This window comes from Nansenia antarctica, assembly GCF_963989245.1.
Source record: "Nansenia antarctica genome assembly, chromosome: 3".
NCBI lineage: Eukaryota > Metazoa > Chordata > Actinopteri > Argentiniformes > Microstomatidae > Nansenia > Nansenia antarctica.
Window position 1 is genome coordinate 43,078,204 of NC_137688.1, and position 16,954 is coordinate 43,095,157.

The 16,954-nt window shown below is 43.9% G+C and overlaps 1 protein-coding gene across 1 annotated transcript in view; it reads left to right on the forward strand.

The window, feature by feature from the left end:
- The first annotated feature begins 7,956 nt into the window (after positions 1 to 7,956).
- The window catches only part of igfbp2a (insulin-like growth factor binding protein 2a), a 30,092-nt gene continuing 21,094 nt past the window's right edge, over positions 7,957 to 16,954 (forward strand). Inside the window, exons 1-2 of the mRNA XM_080525310.1 lie at positions 7,957 to 8,397; positions 14,446 to 14,624. Of these exons, the coding sequence (XP_080381436.1) occupies positions 8,010 to 8,397; positions 14,446 to 14,624 (567 nt within the window). The 5' untranslated portion in view covers positions 7,957 to 8,009. The remainder of the gene's footprint in view (positions 8,398 to 14,445; positions 14,625 to 16,954) is intronic.

The window sequence follows — 16,954 nt, forward strand, 5'->3', positions numbered from 1 at the left end:
GTGAGAGGTCCACGGTCCTGCGGGGGGAGCCATTGTGCTTCCGAGTGACCACCATACGATGGCACCATGTCACTGGTTCGCCGTATGGCACACGCTCAATGACACCAAGGGCCTCATCCCGGAGAAGGTCATCGTGGACTCTCTGTTGCCAGTGTAGAGGCACAACGGCCGCGGTGTGGCATGCTCTTGGCGTGGCTGCGGGGTCCACATGCATTTCAATGGGTGGCCCTTCCATGCACGGCAGCGCCCGATGAGGGCAAGTGTTGAATGTGGATGAGGCGTATCTCCCGAGTAGCCAATCCTTCATCCGGCTGTTGTTCTCTGGTGTGACAGGGAAAGGTAGCGCCGCAGGGCGTTCCGGAGGGACCGTACGCTGGGGACATGAGCACTGGGCGCTGTGGGGGTCACTCGGGTCGCCGCAGCCGACGTTGGTGGACCTCGTAGCATTGACGGACAGGGGCTGGTTTGGTGTGTAACACCCACGCTTGTCGTTGGGCCCCCCTACGATGTCACCTGATGGGAAGTCCATAGACAAGAGGCCGAGGTTGAGCAGCGACTCGTAGGATAGGTACATGGCCCGGACAGAGCTGCTCACGTACACCATGGAGCGGCAGGACGCCACTCCACCGCTGCTGGAGGCTGTCGAGAGTCTAGCGAAGAATGCGCCTTCGACAGCTATGGGGGAGTGGTTGGCGGCCGACATGCTGAGATGGACGGGACGCAGGTCGTCACGTGAGAATCCGCAAGCAATGAACTCCTCTAGGGACCAAAGGTCCGACTGTGCACCAGTGTCCGCGATGGCGGATACCCTTGCCCCGTTGACCGAGCCACGGTCGCCAGTGCCTGCACTCGGTCCGACAGGCATGTCAACCGAGATAGTGATCAGCGCTCGGGGATGGTCTCTCAGCCTGGCCCTTCTCCATTCGCCCTTGGAGAAAATGTGGTGCTCAAGTCTGATGGGCGTGGGGGCGTGGCGTTGGTGGTGACTCCCACGACGTCGGCCAGGGCGGGCATCAGACTGAACCGACGAAATCTGGGAGATCGGTTCTGACTCCACGGCGGCCTGTTGACTGCAGGCAGATGGCTGCGGTCGCCCCTTGCGTCGGCGGGCCCTATAACAGTCGATACAAAGCTGGTGGGGCTTGGTATTCCATCCGCGAGATCCCTCTGTGAAGACATTAAAGGTTCTCTTACACTCTGGGCACAGGGCTCGTTTCGCCACGTCCGCTGGGCCTGGGCTCGGGGTGGGGCTCACCTGTGGACTCTTTTTTAAGCGCTGGAATGACGACATGGCCGAAAGGGCGGATGACGGGAGAGCATTGCGGGCCATCTCTTTATTTTCGACGAGTGCAACCACGTCATTCACTGGCATTTTAAGGATGTCTGGCGTCCCTAGTATCTCTCGGCGAATGTCCGAATCAGAGATACCATTGACTAGAATGTCGCGGATGATGTGGTCGGTATAGTCCACATCCTCGCCACACCCACATACTGTAACATAGGCGCATGTCTCCGCTTTCCCCCGCACTCTGGCAGTGAAGGCGCGGAATGTCTCATCACGCTCCTGGCGTAACTGGAGCAGCTCGGTGCGCAGGCGACTGGAATGACTGCTAGTGAACGCAAGGCGGCAATTAGGTGTGGCAAAGGTTCGGAAGCGGCGTTGGGGTTGACTTTCAACAGGCTGTCACCAAGTTCAGGCCCAGCGCACTGAAACAACTGGAAAGGGGCCTCGGCGGCTCCCATGCCTGAGCCAGTGCAGAAGACGTCCCAACGACGGATGAACACGTTCCATTCCTCAATTGATACGCCTACGTCGACTTTAGGCCGATCCAGTTTCGGGCCTCGGGGGGCCGGCGCGGCTGTGACAGGCGATGTGCTTTGATGGGCAAATCCATGATTAGTCAACAGGGCAACGGCGAGTGCTTCAGACACGTCTTCAGTTCCGAAAGCGCAGCCAGGGACAGAGCATACAACGACGACCATTGCTGCCTGGCTTCTTCATGAAGAAATACGCTCCTCAATGTCAATCAAGTATTTAATGACAAAGATGAAGAAGCCCTGCAGTGATACAAACAATAGAAGCATGAACTGAGACAGTATGCTAACTCTCACATCTGAATATAATACACTAATGATAATATAACAATATATATATAATGTATAAAGTATAAGCAGGGTAAATGTATAATATGTAACTTAACCATAAACATTCGAATAACAGACTTACAGGAATTAGGTGGACAGCTTAATAGACAACCACCGTAACATGAACATCTGAAACTAATCAACAATAATATGGCCGGCTCCTAACTGAGCCGGACAGCATAACAAGCGAAATACTGCCACCTAGTGGACGGCGGTATACCCTTCATAAACCGGTTATTTTTATTAAACTGGCCACGTTTTGGGAATATGTACATTGTTACTTTCTCACCAGAAAACATATTCAAACTTAATAAAATGACATGTTAACACTTGGAATGTTTCCATGTTAACACTTGGATTTTTGGGGGGATTTGAATACCAGATTGCCCCTTTAAGCGCTAGGAACACAGGCGAGCCACAGAGAGCGTTCAGGGGATCCCCAGGAAACCAGGGGGGAAATGAACAGAGAAAATAACAGCAGCAAGGCCAAAATATCTTACATTATATAGACCATGCGTTAAATCCACATCAGAGATGGGAGAAAAAATATCTACAATAAAAGCTAAAGTTTCACATTCATGTTCCAGCCCTTAGGGCTGGTTTCCAGGAGTAAGTAAGTCTGATCCTAGACTAAAATACATCTTCAATGGATATTTGCTATTGAAAATGGTAGGGGGAAATGCAGGGCTAGGCTTAATTGGTGGCTGGGAACCCAGCCCTTAAAGTGTTACTCTTCTCCGTTATCAAATGTACCGGTATATTCCATATAACCACTAGGTGTCTTCCTATCTCAAGGAACAAAAATAACATTTAGTTTCCACGCAGTACTACGTTTACAGAGGTGGTAGTACCTTAATCTCTCATTTCACATTTGTTTTCCTCAGGTTAATGCTTATCATGCTATCTGTGTACAACACATCTGTATTGCACTAGGAGGGTCAGTTAAACATGCATAGTTATGTGGGCCTATGTCAGGGTCACTGAAGACTATTTTAATCTGCAGTGTGAAAAGGGATTTTTTAATGAAGTTAACACAGGCATATGAAGCTGTGGTTTGAAAACAGATATCCCTATACTTTTTTAAATCAAGGATACTTTAATTTTCCACCTTTTATACATGACCCAAACCAAGTAGTTTCCTAATTAAGCTGGTAAACATTAATCTTGTGTTGCTGAGTAACGGATAAACACACAACCACACACACACACACACACACACACACACACACACACACACACACACACACACACACACACACGCACACATGCACACATGCACACACAACAATCTTTTTCCGTTCAGGGCTGGGGATGTTTCCATGTAAGGATTTATGCACAGTAATTTGGTAAACATTTCCATTCACTGAGATGCAAGCATTGCTCTGGCAGAAAGGACTCTCTTGCTGCTGCACAGAGCGAATGGCAAAGTTTTTATCGTTAGGTAACATTGCCTTCCTGAGACTTTAACTGCTCTAGCTTTTCGGGGTCAGTAGTACATTGTAATATTATGACATGAGTTTGAACAGGTCCACTTTTGGCAGGGATGAACGGCATTACATGAGCATACATGAGCATTCATGTTCTGTCGGGTAGAAAAGTTCAAATGAATTATTTTCTGTTATAGTAAACTTGGTTGGGGGGAAGATATGAAATATGAGATTTTACGGCATCAAAAGAAAAATGACAATTTGAGCTAAGAACACTGCTTTGCTTAGTGGCCTGATGGCCTGATGGCCACATATGGTTACAATAAACGCAATGCTAAGGTTGTTTAGATGCCATGGCATGAGAGATTTCTGTAGTAGCTTTATATGCGCCTATAAATCTGAAAGTTTATTGTTTTCCATTCACCCTACCACTCCATTGTAGCCAATCAGTGGCCTAGTCAAAGGAAACTCAATTAAGCCTAATCAAGACAAACTAAACCATATACTCACTAACTGTTGAATATACAGTATGTTGCCTAATATATCATGGGCTCTAACAATGGGAATACAACTACCATGTTGTATAATAATATTTTATCAACCGATATTACATATGGAACCTTTTTGTGGCATTTTTGACAGATGTGTATTTTGTCAGTGAACTGGGAGGATTTGCTATGTGTAAATGAAAAGAGTGAGGTCAAAAGAAGGTTGAACACCAGTCTATATCTGTCCCTTTGTCTCCATTGCCTTCCATGGGTTTGTTTTCATTGTTGCAGGTGATCCAGCACTGTTTACTTTGAGCCTTGAACAAAGCAGGCCTGTTTGAGGGACTTGGCAAGTCAGATTAAACCTTGTTTCTGTGGTAGCATACTCTATGATAGAGAGAGAGGGGGGGTGGGGAGGTGTGTGTGTGTGTGTGTGTGTGTGTGTGTGTGTGTGTGTGTGTGTGTGTGTTTGTGTGTGTGTGTGTGGGGGGGGGGGGGCCTGACACAGAGATGGGGGGAGAGAGAAAAGAGAGAGCAAAACTTCACTAAAAGGTAACGTCAGTAAAATTCTCAGGATCACATCCCAATCCCAATTCAAATACTGGGCCTGTCTCAGGTTTAGATTAGGGGAACTAAACCTGAGACTAACCCTAACCCCAACCCTGACAAATATGACTAAAATACTGTATGTAAACACATGATTCAACTGGTATCTCAAATACTGTTTCCTAACAACAAGAATATCAGCTCTGTGTAGAAATTGTGAAATTACAGACACAAAGTCAAGATTTCTACTTTTCTCATACAGAAAACATTCATTTCCATATACTGTACATATATCCCCTACAGTAATACCTTTGATAGATTTACAGTTTTAAAATAATATAATTCTTAGAGAAAAATCAATGGTGACCACCTGATTCTCTTTTGACAGTTACATATATCATTACTTTCCCAGAAATATTTCAATGATTTTGTGCATTTTCCAAAATCAAAGGAAAGGTAAAACTGTTTTTTGGGGCGGTTTGTAATAGCAACACATCTTTTTCTCAATTTTCAAGGTGCAATGTAACATTCAAACTTTCTAAACGTTTCCTAATGGTTGTAATGACTATGTTTAATCAGTAGCAATCAGGGAATGAATGAAATAAATATTTCATTCACAAACTACATGACACTCGGTTTGAATACAAACATGTTGTTATTGGCCAGGGGTGTTCTAGGGGAGTGGACCAATTTTCGCCTTTCTGCCTCTGTTGGTTGCCTCTTCGAATTGTGCTCGCATGCAAAAACACAACAGCTAATGTGCGACACTGCAAGTCCATTTTGGGGGTTATATCATTATTAGGGAGGATATTGTTGTTTGGAACTTCTAACTGAATGTTGCCATGGTGGCCAGAGGTCACAGACTTCCAACAGGCTCTTTTAATTGTTTAATTACATATTCATATAAGTCAATGATGGAACAAATTCTTACAGGAAAAAAATAATATCATAAATGCTGCATTCAGTTCACTTTTAAGGCTTCAATGTAAAAAAGGGATGAACAACCAGTAACAAAACTCTCTCTATACTGCAGAGGAACATACAGTATATGCATTCACTACATCAGTGATCACATACCCTCACTATCAATGTGTAGTTTATCTAGTGTATATATTTACTTAATAATTCCAGAGGGTGGGTGCGGTGGGATGGGGGGAGATTTTAGGGAACTGACCTTGATGGGATTGCATTGCACAACCACCAGATACTGTGGCCTGTTAGCACCATCACCCCGTGGCCATCCCCAGACACTGAGCAAACTCTAGCCCCAGGCTTTATTTATAAAATACCAGGCCTTTTTCATTGCCCCCCCCCCCCCCCCCCCCCTTCCAGTTACTTTTTATAAAATGACACATGAGGTTCTACGCAAACACCCCCCAGGCATCACCTAGACCCCCACCCCAAGATACTTGCTCCTTCAAAAGTGCTCATTCTCCTTCCACCGCCCCCAAGGTGAGCCGGGATGCTGACCTAAATAGGGGCCAAATACCATCAAATCAGGGGGCACCCACAAAACAAAATAATCTGCATTTATATTTGTTACTCCGGTCCCTCTGCAGAGTAGGGTTACACATGCTGTGTCTATTTCTGGGCCCTTAAATAAACAGTGATTAGTCTCCGGGGTAACCGCCGCACTGGCCAGGGTTAATGGGAGCTTGTTTGGTAGGTAAGCACGACACCTCAACGCCTGGCCTGCCTGATCAATAGGCAACATACACAGTACCCCCCACCTACCCTCTGACCAGATCTGGCTGCAGCCCCAGGCTTTTCATTGGGTGTCAATGGACATGTCAGGAATGGAGGGGGCATTTCATGAAAGGAATGCTCTGCACATAATATTCTTGTTTGTTTATTTATTTATTCTTGGTGGGGGGGGGGGGTGTTGCTGATAAAAACAAACATGCTAGTATGTAATGTTGCCTCTCACAGTCGCTACTGTACACTACCTCAGTTTCCCCTTAGAGCTTCATGATACTGTCGTGTAACATTATGTTTCACCATTGCCCTCTATTCTAGTCAATGAATAGTGCATGGTTTATTAATTCAATGAGGGTGTATTGAAAAAATATCAGCACATTAAGAGGCACACACACTACATCATAGCATCCATATCTGTATGTATTAATTTAATTGTATTTGCATTGCACCATGTACTATAATTCATTTGTATATCTGTAATAACAGCAACTGTCTGTATGTCACAATTTTTACTCTTTCCCATACAGTATGTATGGTACTACTACAGTTTGGTACACATGTCTTGAAAGGACAAGATCTTGCAATGAATTTTGTATATTTGTGAAACTTTTGAAACGTCCTTGCCATTGCCAAAAGTCATTGCCTTTCATTCTATTGCCATTTTCACTGTGCCATTCTTGCTTTAAGAGGACCACAATGGAAATAATGTCATGACATCACTGTGTTATCCTTGTTCCTTGTAGTAAATATTCTTACAGGAATCATTGTACATACTGAGGCATACTGTAGCGAACACAAAGCTGATTAGGTAGCAGATCCGGTATTACTATCCTGTCTTACCTGTGACTGAGGGTTATTTCAAATTGTTATGGTCTACGAGCAATAGCCTACAGCAGTGTCTCCAACATGGTGGTTAGAGCCAGAGACGGGATTCCCCCCCAAATAGTATTCATGTTTTTTGGTGGGGCACAGCAGTACTGTAGTTGGATCTTTGTCTAAAGTTGGACTGAATTGATTAGAATATCTGCATGACTTTGGAGAGAACAGATGCAAGCTTGCAAACATGAACAGTATTGAAAAGTGAATGAGCAAATACTGTCACCCAACATGGTTATCATCATTCACCAAAAGACCGGTACGGTAGAATAGATCTCAATTAAGAAAGTAAGCCAAGAAAACCACAATATGAGGTCTAAATGTAGCCTATGGACTGACTGTCGGGTTGACAGCCCTCGATGTCCACTTGATAGCTTCAAACAGATTGTGTAGCTTGTGTGTTTATGTTCTTGTGTAGAATAGTAAAGGTTTAGTAGTAAAAGCGTATATTTTATAGGCAAAATACAGTTGAGACAGTTGAACTAAAACTCATGAGGCATTCATTAGTTATTCTTCAAGAAACGATGCATTATCATTCATTGAAGTGACCATATTCCCATTCCCAGATTCCAGATTGTCCCTTTAAGTGTTCGGTTTTGTACTCAATTGCCCATGGGAACTTGAGACTTAACCTCACTGGGTCATTACAGCACAAAATAGTCTGGGAACCACTGCAAGTGCCACACATGCACCTCTGTCTGACTAGAGCTGTGTAATCTGTGTAATCTGACCGTTGATAGGACCCTGCAGAACACTCTCCGCTGGCTTCACCTGTTCGCATGCACACTTCTTTCCTTTTACCTGGAGTTGCCTTCCATCGCCCCACGAAATGACCAGGAGTTCCATGCCGAAAATGATCTCGTCTCCGGGCTGCGTCTTGCTGCTCTTGTCAGTGGCTTTCGCCGGTGCCTCTCTCGCGGAGATGGTGTTCCGTTGCCCGAGTTGCACCGCCGAGCGTCAGGCAGCGTGCCCTAAACTCACCGAGACCTGTGCGGAGATAGTGCGCGAACCGGGATGCGGTTGCTGCCCCGTGTGCGCCCGGCAAGAGGGCGAGCTGTGCGGCGTGTACACCCCGAGATGCTCCAGCGGTCTGCGGTGCTACCCTAAGCCGGACTCCGAGCTCCCTCTGGAGCAGCTGGTCCAGGGGCTGGGTCTGTGCGGACACAAAGTGGACACTGAACCCACTGCGAGCCTGGAGCCCAGGGAACAACTTAGCGGTCAGTCTATAGGCCCTTTATTTCTTTCTAGAGGAACATTTAGGCCTAAATAAACTGTTATTGGAGGATGATAAACGCACGTACACAATTTACCCTTACAGCCTATTCTGTTCTACTGTTTCCACGATTTATACATGAAGCATTCCAATTAACTAACGTCTGCTCAGAACATAGTATTTTACAACATGTATTAGTATTACATAACACAGATTTATGAAGTAGAGAGCTCTGTTGTGCTTTTTTTTTTTTTTAAAGGAAAAAATAATAACCATTCCAAATTTCAGTCCAAATCACAAAATGCACTGCATTTACTTTCATCAAACTCATTAACCATCTTGAAACAACATCTCTGTCCGTTTGTTTACTTGTTGTACACCCTCTAAAACTGAGGGGAAACAACTCTCTCTCTCTCTTACTAACTTTATGATATTCCTCTGACATTGTTATTGCATTATGTGCTGAATTAATGTATTCCTCTTTAGTTGAGGAGATGGAATAGACACATTGACATGTGGTTACACATATTGAGTAGAAGAGAGAAGTAAAGGAATGCAGCATTGATTGGCCAAATGGACTTTAGGCTTTGACCCCTATGTCACTGTAAACGATCTCACTGGGGGTCATTGCGTTGGAGCTTGTTTTCTGCAAAACCCTATGTCAATGTCCTGTCGAAGGTTTCACGTGTATCACCTGCAATTCCTGAAGAGTAACGTTGGTGAAGCCAGGGAATTAAACTATCAACTATAAACTTTAGATTATTCTAGATTCTAAAGTTTGCATATGAGGTTTTAAAGCTAGAGTTAATTTGGGAGATGTTAGGTACATGCAAATCGTAGTATCCCTACATACTTTTTAATGTAATTTTTATTTAACCTTTTTTTAACCAGGTTAAGACCCTTGAAGTTGGAAACCTCTTTTGCGAGGGCGACCTGGCTAAAGGCAACAAGGTAGTAAAATAACAGCAGGTACATAAAATACATTGCAAAGACACACACAGAGACAAAGTGTTTCAAACAAGATTAATCTCGGACCCAGGAGAGGCAGCTTTTTGCTGAGACTAGATGGATATTAAAAACAACTGGAGCTCCAGTATCAAAAACATTGTTCTTGAACAGAGTCTTAGATACAGGCTAAGACACTAATTCCTCCAACCTTAGAGTCTTTTGGAGTGTGTTCCAAGATGAAGACACATTGTGGGAGAAATATATTTTCCCCATCTCAGTTCTGACCGAAAATCGCAATTGGGTATCATGAATAACTTGGTGCTTTATTTCAATTTCCTATTGTGTACCTTTCCCAAGAAGAACTGCTTGTTGTGGGATGGTTTCTCTGCATCTGCACTAACAGTAATTTAACCCTTACATATAAGTTGATAACTACATTATATGATAAGGAAGTAAGTAGGTGGAGGTTGCTCCTAACCAACCATAGATAGATAGAAACGTGCATGTGATAAAGAAGCAAGGTAGAAGAGGCTTCCCCTATGAGAGCCAATAGGACAGAGATGTTTGATGTTTGAATTATTATTTATGCAATGTAGTTGTTAGGGACAGTGCACATTAACCAGCATTTCAGATTTCACATCAATGTTTTTAAAAATTTATTTTTTTACCTTTATTTAAACATGGAGTCACATTGAGACCAAGGTCTCTTTTACAAGGGAGCCCTGCATACACATACTTTACAATTATACATCATACAAAATTGCAACATCATAAAACACAAATAGTTACAATTAGTACATTAGTTGTAAAGTTAACAGTAAAGCGAACTTTCATTCATTCACCTCAAGCGGGAGAAAACAGATTAGATGACATAACATCTACAGCACATCATTACAAATATACAAAGGGTGACCTGGAAAAAAACCACTGAAGCCTTGGGAAAAAAAAACCTTCCCCATCTGGCCACCTGGGTGCTGAAATAACATAGCTCCCTAATGAGGGGCACTCATATGTACCTGTAGGGGTGCCCAGACTGTGCCCGCAGGACTGAAATAGCCCCAACTAATCCCCCCAGTTCCTTTGAAACACGGGCATCTCTGCCATCTCCCCCCAGGGCTACCACCTCACCCAAGAATCTCCGCGTGCCTCTGTCGCGTTCCAGAATAAACTTTCTCTCTCTCTCTCTCTCTCTCTCTCTAGCTGACTCCATCCCTCCCTCTCTCTCACCCAGGGCTAGGGTACTTGGAGATAACACAAACATTGTCTGAAATGTTATTGAGCTGAGTGAGGTTGGAAGAGCTGTGTGAGAGGGCTGTGCAGGGGATATGGCAGTTTTTGGGACCTGGTTTGATTATTCTACACAGAGGGAATAATGTGTGGGGGGTTTTGTGTGTTGTTCATAAATAGCAGAGTACGTAATTGCCCTGTTACATTGGGTCTATGACTTTGATAATAGGGAATAACATTGTGCAACACCTTCATCTAGTTTGCCTGGAACAATGGAATAATATTCCATTGTTGGAATGGAAATATATTGCAAGCACCAAGGAAATATATTGCAAGCACCAAGCTAAATCAAGTGCACTTGAAATATTTGCAAGTGTCTGACATTATTTATTTGTCCCAGGCCTGTTCAACACAAACAATGCTATGAGCTGAGAGAGTTGGGCTGGAGAGTACATGCATGGAGACTTTGTCAAAAACAGCACTGCATTTTGGGACTGCATGGGGATAAAAAAGTTGAAGGAGATGTGAGTATAGGTCAGAGGTACCAGAGGAGTCTTCTGTCTGTCTATCTGTCTGTCTTTGTCTATTATCTATCTATCTATCTATCTATCTATCTATCTATCTATCTATCTATCTATCTATCTATCTATCTATCTATCTATCTATCTATCTCTCTCTCTCTCTCTCTCTCTCTCTCTATCTCTCTACCTTTCACTTTCTCTCTCTCTCTATCTCTCTACCTTTCACTTTCTCTCTCTCTCTCTCTCTCTCTCTCTCTCTCTCTCTCTATCTCTCTCTCTCTCTCTCTCTCTCTCTCTCTCTCTCCCCCATATGTGTTTGATAGGCTCTGGCTTGCCTCTTTATCTTCCCTTGTCCTATCGAGGCCTAGGCTGCAGACTGCAGTAGTGGTGGAGATAGATGGCGGATGCCTGGGTGCAGTCAGTGTAAACGTGTCAAGACCTGCCCGGCACACTTAGAGACTTTCTCAGGCCAGATATCCTGGGAGTTAAACACACTTCGCACTCTGCTGAGTCTGTGTTTCTAGGAAAAGGAGTCCCAAAAGGCCTTGTAAAGGATAATGGACCACAGTTGTGTAGAGCACATTTTCACTGTAGCATCCAGAGTGCTTTGCATTACAGAACATCGTCAGGGGGTTACTCACCCCATCCACGTCCGATATGCACACCCAGAGTGTGTTTCATCTGTACTTATACTTCATAGTCAATGGTTCAGATGAAGTGCCATTATGGCTTCCTTGATCTAGATCAGCACATAGTATGTAATTTGTAATCATTGAGATATAATATAACTTGAGAAAGAGATCCCTTAGTCCCTCCTTAATTTGAACTCCAATGAATGGCGCATTTTGACAACAAATATAGTTTTTTCGCCATTTGCTTAAAACTAGCCGTTTTGGCACTCAGTGCTAAAGGGAGGAGACGAAACACTGAGCGGTGACATGAACCGGTAAATTGCTTGTGCATGACTGCATCAGTGACATGAAAAGAGGTATGTTCTTTGATGGAAGTGCATGGTTATTTAAAGCAGTTCCCAATATCAGTGTGAGAGAGTGAACTTTTGAAAAATCTGCTTTCTTTTAGAGGGAGAGTATGACGACTGCTATGATGAAATCCAAATTGAACCCTAGTCCCTATCCCGTAGGCACTGTAGATCTGAAAGTGTCAGATGCATAAAGCAGACCGTATTTGCAAAGTAATTGTGCGTGAGCAACAACAAATTGAACTGTGAGCCTGTGTTGGTTGTTTTACCTTTCTCTTCTGCACCCCTTAGTGACTAGTGTCTAGACTGTCAGACATGACACTTCTCCGCTATGTGCTATTCTGGGAATTTTACAAGCATCAGCTATTTAAAGCAAGGAAGCCACTCGTCCCTTTGTCTGTGTCTTAACTCAAGCAGTGGACCGGACAATAGGCAGCTGCTCTGTGGACATTGCTAAAGCCCTAGCCCACCTCTGTGGAACAGCACAGAGTGTGCTGCAGGCACGGTACCTTCTCAGAGTGAGGTCCTGACCCTGTGTGTGTGTGCGTGCATGCATGTGTTTTTATGCGTGTGTGTGTGTGTGTGTGTGTGTGTGTGTGTGTGCGTGCGCGCACGTTCATAGACTCAGACCGTCTCAGGTTTCTGCCATGGAGCAGGAATGAGTATTACACTTGAAGACGGTGGAGATTATGTAATACAAGAAAACAAAAGACTCCCCTGCCGCTAGTGTGTATGTGTGCCTCTGTGTGTGTTTGTATGAGTACATGTCTTTGTGTGTGTGTGTGTGTGTGTGTGTGTGTGTGTGTGTGTGTGTGTGTGTGTGTGTGTTTATGTGTGTGTTCCACACACACCTGATTCCAGTTGACTTCTGCTCTTTGTTCAAAAACCTCTGTCTTCAAAGGGAAACCAGAGTGTAGTGAACATCATGAGGAGAGCTAAAGCTAAACATCACTATCTGATGGCAAAAGGCGCCAGCACCTTATTTTTGCTTCCTTTGGGATTTCCTCTCTCCCCTTCTTCTTTAAGCCTTTTTGTCATCAGATTCTATGTCAAATGTCAAATTGATCTCTCTCGCCCCTTTCCTAGTACACAATACATGCCATTGAATGACCATCCCACCGTTATTTCCACTACTCTGTTGTAGGACTCCACAGCCTTACAGCTAAGAGTTTGTAATCAAAGACATAACTCTCTTGGGATGATATGTTTCTGAAATGTGCCAATAGATCCTTGTGCCAATAGATCTCCTTGCCTAGCCTCTAACCGAAGCTCCGTTCTTACGTAACTGTGAAATAACCTCGTGCCGGCCAACAATTCCTCCTCCCCTACTGTCTTTGTTATGCTTCTTTTTCACTTTGGTATGGAAAAAGTAAGCCCTGGGAGAGCAACACAAGGGCCCTCGGCATCCTCTGTTAGAAATAACATGACTAGTTGGACTCACAAGCCTCCCGCATTGTTTGCTCCATCTGTTTGGAGAGAAGGCTTTCAGAAAAGTTGATGTTTAACCGGGTTTATCTGGTCAAACTGCAGATTAGAGGCTTCTTCCTCCTGAGTCTCTATGCAACGTGAACAAACACAAACAAGCGACAATGGGATCAAGGGATCCAGGAAGTCAAGGACGTCAGCTAGGGAGAAAGTTACCCTTTCATAATACGCTGTGAGGTCATTGATGAAGTCAGTACGTGTCAGTGAGGTGTCAGTTGGTGGTAGCGGTAGAGGCTGCTTCTGACGTTGCCACATGTTTTCTAAGAGTAACCCACTTACTCAGACCTGAGAGTCAACTTTAGAGTGTAACCACTCAAACAAACGTAGGCCTGTAAGAACAAGAACTGAGCGTCACGAAAGATCTGCTATGCCCTACATGACAAAACTCTTGAATGCCAACTCCTAATCCGTGTGCATTGTACTATATATATATATATATATGTTGTTGTTGTTGTTGTTGTTGTTGCTGTTTTAGCTTTTTAATCTATGTATTCATCATGCTATTCAGAGGTCAAATAACCTCTGCCATGTGAATGAAATAAAAATGAACTTCAATAATCAGTCTCTGGCAAATATTGTAGTACTCAATACCCTTCCCTTGGACACTACTTTTAAACATGCGTGTGTTGGTGTCATGGCTTAGTGGTAACCCACCCTTGACCATTACCATACATACACCAAAGGACCTGGGTTCACTGGCCAGTCTGCTCTATCCTCCCTCTTCTACGTTTCCCTCTCTACTTTCCCACGGATAGACTGTTATGGAGTGGGAGAAAAAGTAGAACAAATGTAATGACAGCATTTGTCATCAATGCATGTCTGTTGGACATAATGTATTTATTCATACAGTGCAGACAGCGCACTAATTTAGGGTGGTTTGACTGTCCCACAGGTGAGTTGATGGATCCTCTGGACCAGGGTCTGACGGAGATCCCGGCTATCAGGAAGCCCACCAAGGACAGTCCCTGGCTGGGGCAAAAGGACAGCGCTCTCCGCCAGCACCACCAGGAGAGGAAAACCAAGATGAAGACCAACAAGGTGGAGGAGACCAAAACGCCCCGCGTCAAGCAGGTGGGTTGGTGGGCAATGCTGGTTGTCGATGGCTGCAAGTGTGAGTCTGAAGCACACACTCCCAGCACTGACACTCCCAGCTTCAACCATAGATAAAGTGTTCTGTCTTTGTGACACCAACACTCCCAATTCCACTGAGCAGGAACACAAACCTGTAAACACTGAAACCCTCCAGGACTGGAGTTGCACCCTGTCTGTAGGCCAAGCTGGTGTTTTGCCAAATGGTGGGTCTGTTCCTCATGCGTGATGGCTAGAGATGGGGCTGTGATTATCCAAAAGGCGTACATCTCAAACTTGCACTTGTTTGAAATCGCATACTGTATTTCCATTAGTTAGTAGGCATAATGAGTATGAAAGGCTGCCTAGTATGCTTTAAATACTAGGATGTCGTACTTTCATGTAAAAAGTATATCTGGGACTTCAAAGTACATCCTCATCATGCAGTATGCAAGTATTTAGTGTGTAGTACTTGATTCCAATTACAGTAAAGTTTGGGAAGCAATTCAATTGCTCCAAGAGAGGAGGAAGCCAGTGAGAGCAGATTTCAGAGAAGTGCTGCCCCCCTCTGGTGCCCCTTTGGTACAGACTCATAAGCCTGTTTTCACTGTTTTGTAAAGAGAATGTAGGTAGGGTTCACCAGGCACAGACACAAACAGCATTTTAAAGTGGAAAATAAAAACAAGCACTTCAATTAGATTAGGTAGCAACTCTTCTGTTTGATTGGACGACATTTGCCCCAGTTCAGAGACTGTGTGTATGCTGTACTGCAATGAGTGCACATCGTGACAGTTAAATACCCCTCTGAAACCCTAGTATGGTTTGATGGTAGTGTTTCACTGTTGCACTGGACATGCCCCAATAGTTGAATGGCCCCTAAAAAATCTCCTTGAGATTTTCTGAGTAGATAATTATCTTGGCGTTTCAAGGATGCCAAGTTTTAAAATAGAACCATTTGCCCAGCATATAAAATTGGCCCCACATCAAACCCCATTAGGATAGATTAGGAGAGCTTGTCTCTACCAAACTGTAATCTGTCTTATTTTAAGTATGAGCTATTGATGAAACCATTATCAACTACACCGATAACGGCAAATTAGCATGCCTGGCTAGATGCAAGTAGCCCGAGCACCCACATTTTTTTTGTGTGTTTCACTTCAGATAAGCAAAGTTGTTAGTCTGCTCCCAAGCTAAGATGTTAGGTAAGGTCAAATGATGATCCATTAACCTCATGTGTAAGACAGAAAGATGTATGCTTTTCTATATGTGACATGGTCTGGTGAATTGGGCCGCAACTCTGGTGAATTGGGACCTTGCAAATGAGCAAAATGTGTGTTTTCCGTTTTTTGGTTTGTATGGTAGTTGTTCTTTGGACCAAGAAGCCAATCAAAGTGAGGGATAAGCAAAAATGTCACAACAAGATGGCGGCTACTTCACTTCACTGGAAATGAGGATATCTTCCACTAGAATATCTGAAATAAACACTATATTGTATGAAAAAACAACAAACAAACAAAGTTCGCATTCACGCCCCCCCCCCCCCACACTCTACATCTTTGCAACTATACTTGATCCGAGGTAAAGAGAGAGAGTGTGTGTGTGTGTGTGTGTGTGTGCTCTCACTGTCTCCAAAACTGGAAAAATAAGTGCTATCACCATAAATGTGCAGACTTTCATTAAGGCCCTTATAAGGTCCGTAGCCTGATAAGGATCCGACGGCCTCCCGGCTGGCCCTAGCGCTATTGCACTCATGCAAATTGTCTTGCCCTGTACACGCTTCCCATGTTTACGTACAGTAGGTAGTCATGCGTTACATCATCTCAAAGCTATGATTCTTGCACTTCGAGCCAAATAATCCATCTCAAGATACAATCACAACAGCAGACACAATCGACGTCGCTGTCAGACCACCAACAAACAAACTACGTTGACAAATTTGATAAAACTCATAGAGAAGCCTCATAGTTGACCACCGATCGATAACATTCCGACAACAATGGTTTGTTTACATTGCCAAAGGTCTGAGACGATCCAATCCAGTGAAATATTTAGGCCAAGCAACTTTTTTCCATCAAAAACCTCCCATATATATATAGTTTCACTGTAACTATTTGCTTTGTATATACCTTGGATAGGTGTATTAGGCTAATTATACAGGATCTTTAACAGGTTAATGACATAATGTAAATATAGATTCCGGAAAAATCTCAGTTTTGGTACTAGCGCTGCCTTTGACATTGTAGGCCACGACATTCTAATAGACAGACTAAAAACGTGGGTAGGACTTTAAGGCACTGTCCTAAACTGGTTTAGATCCTACTTACGGGACAGAA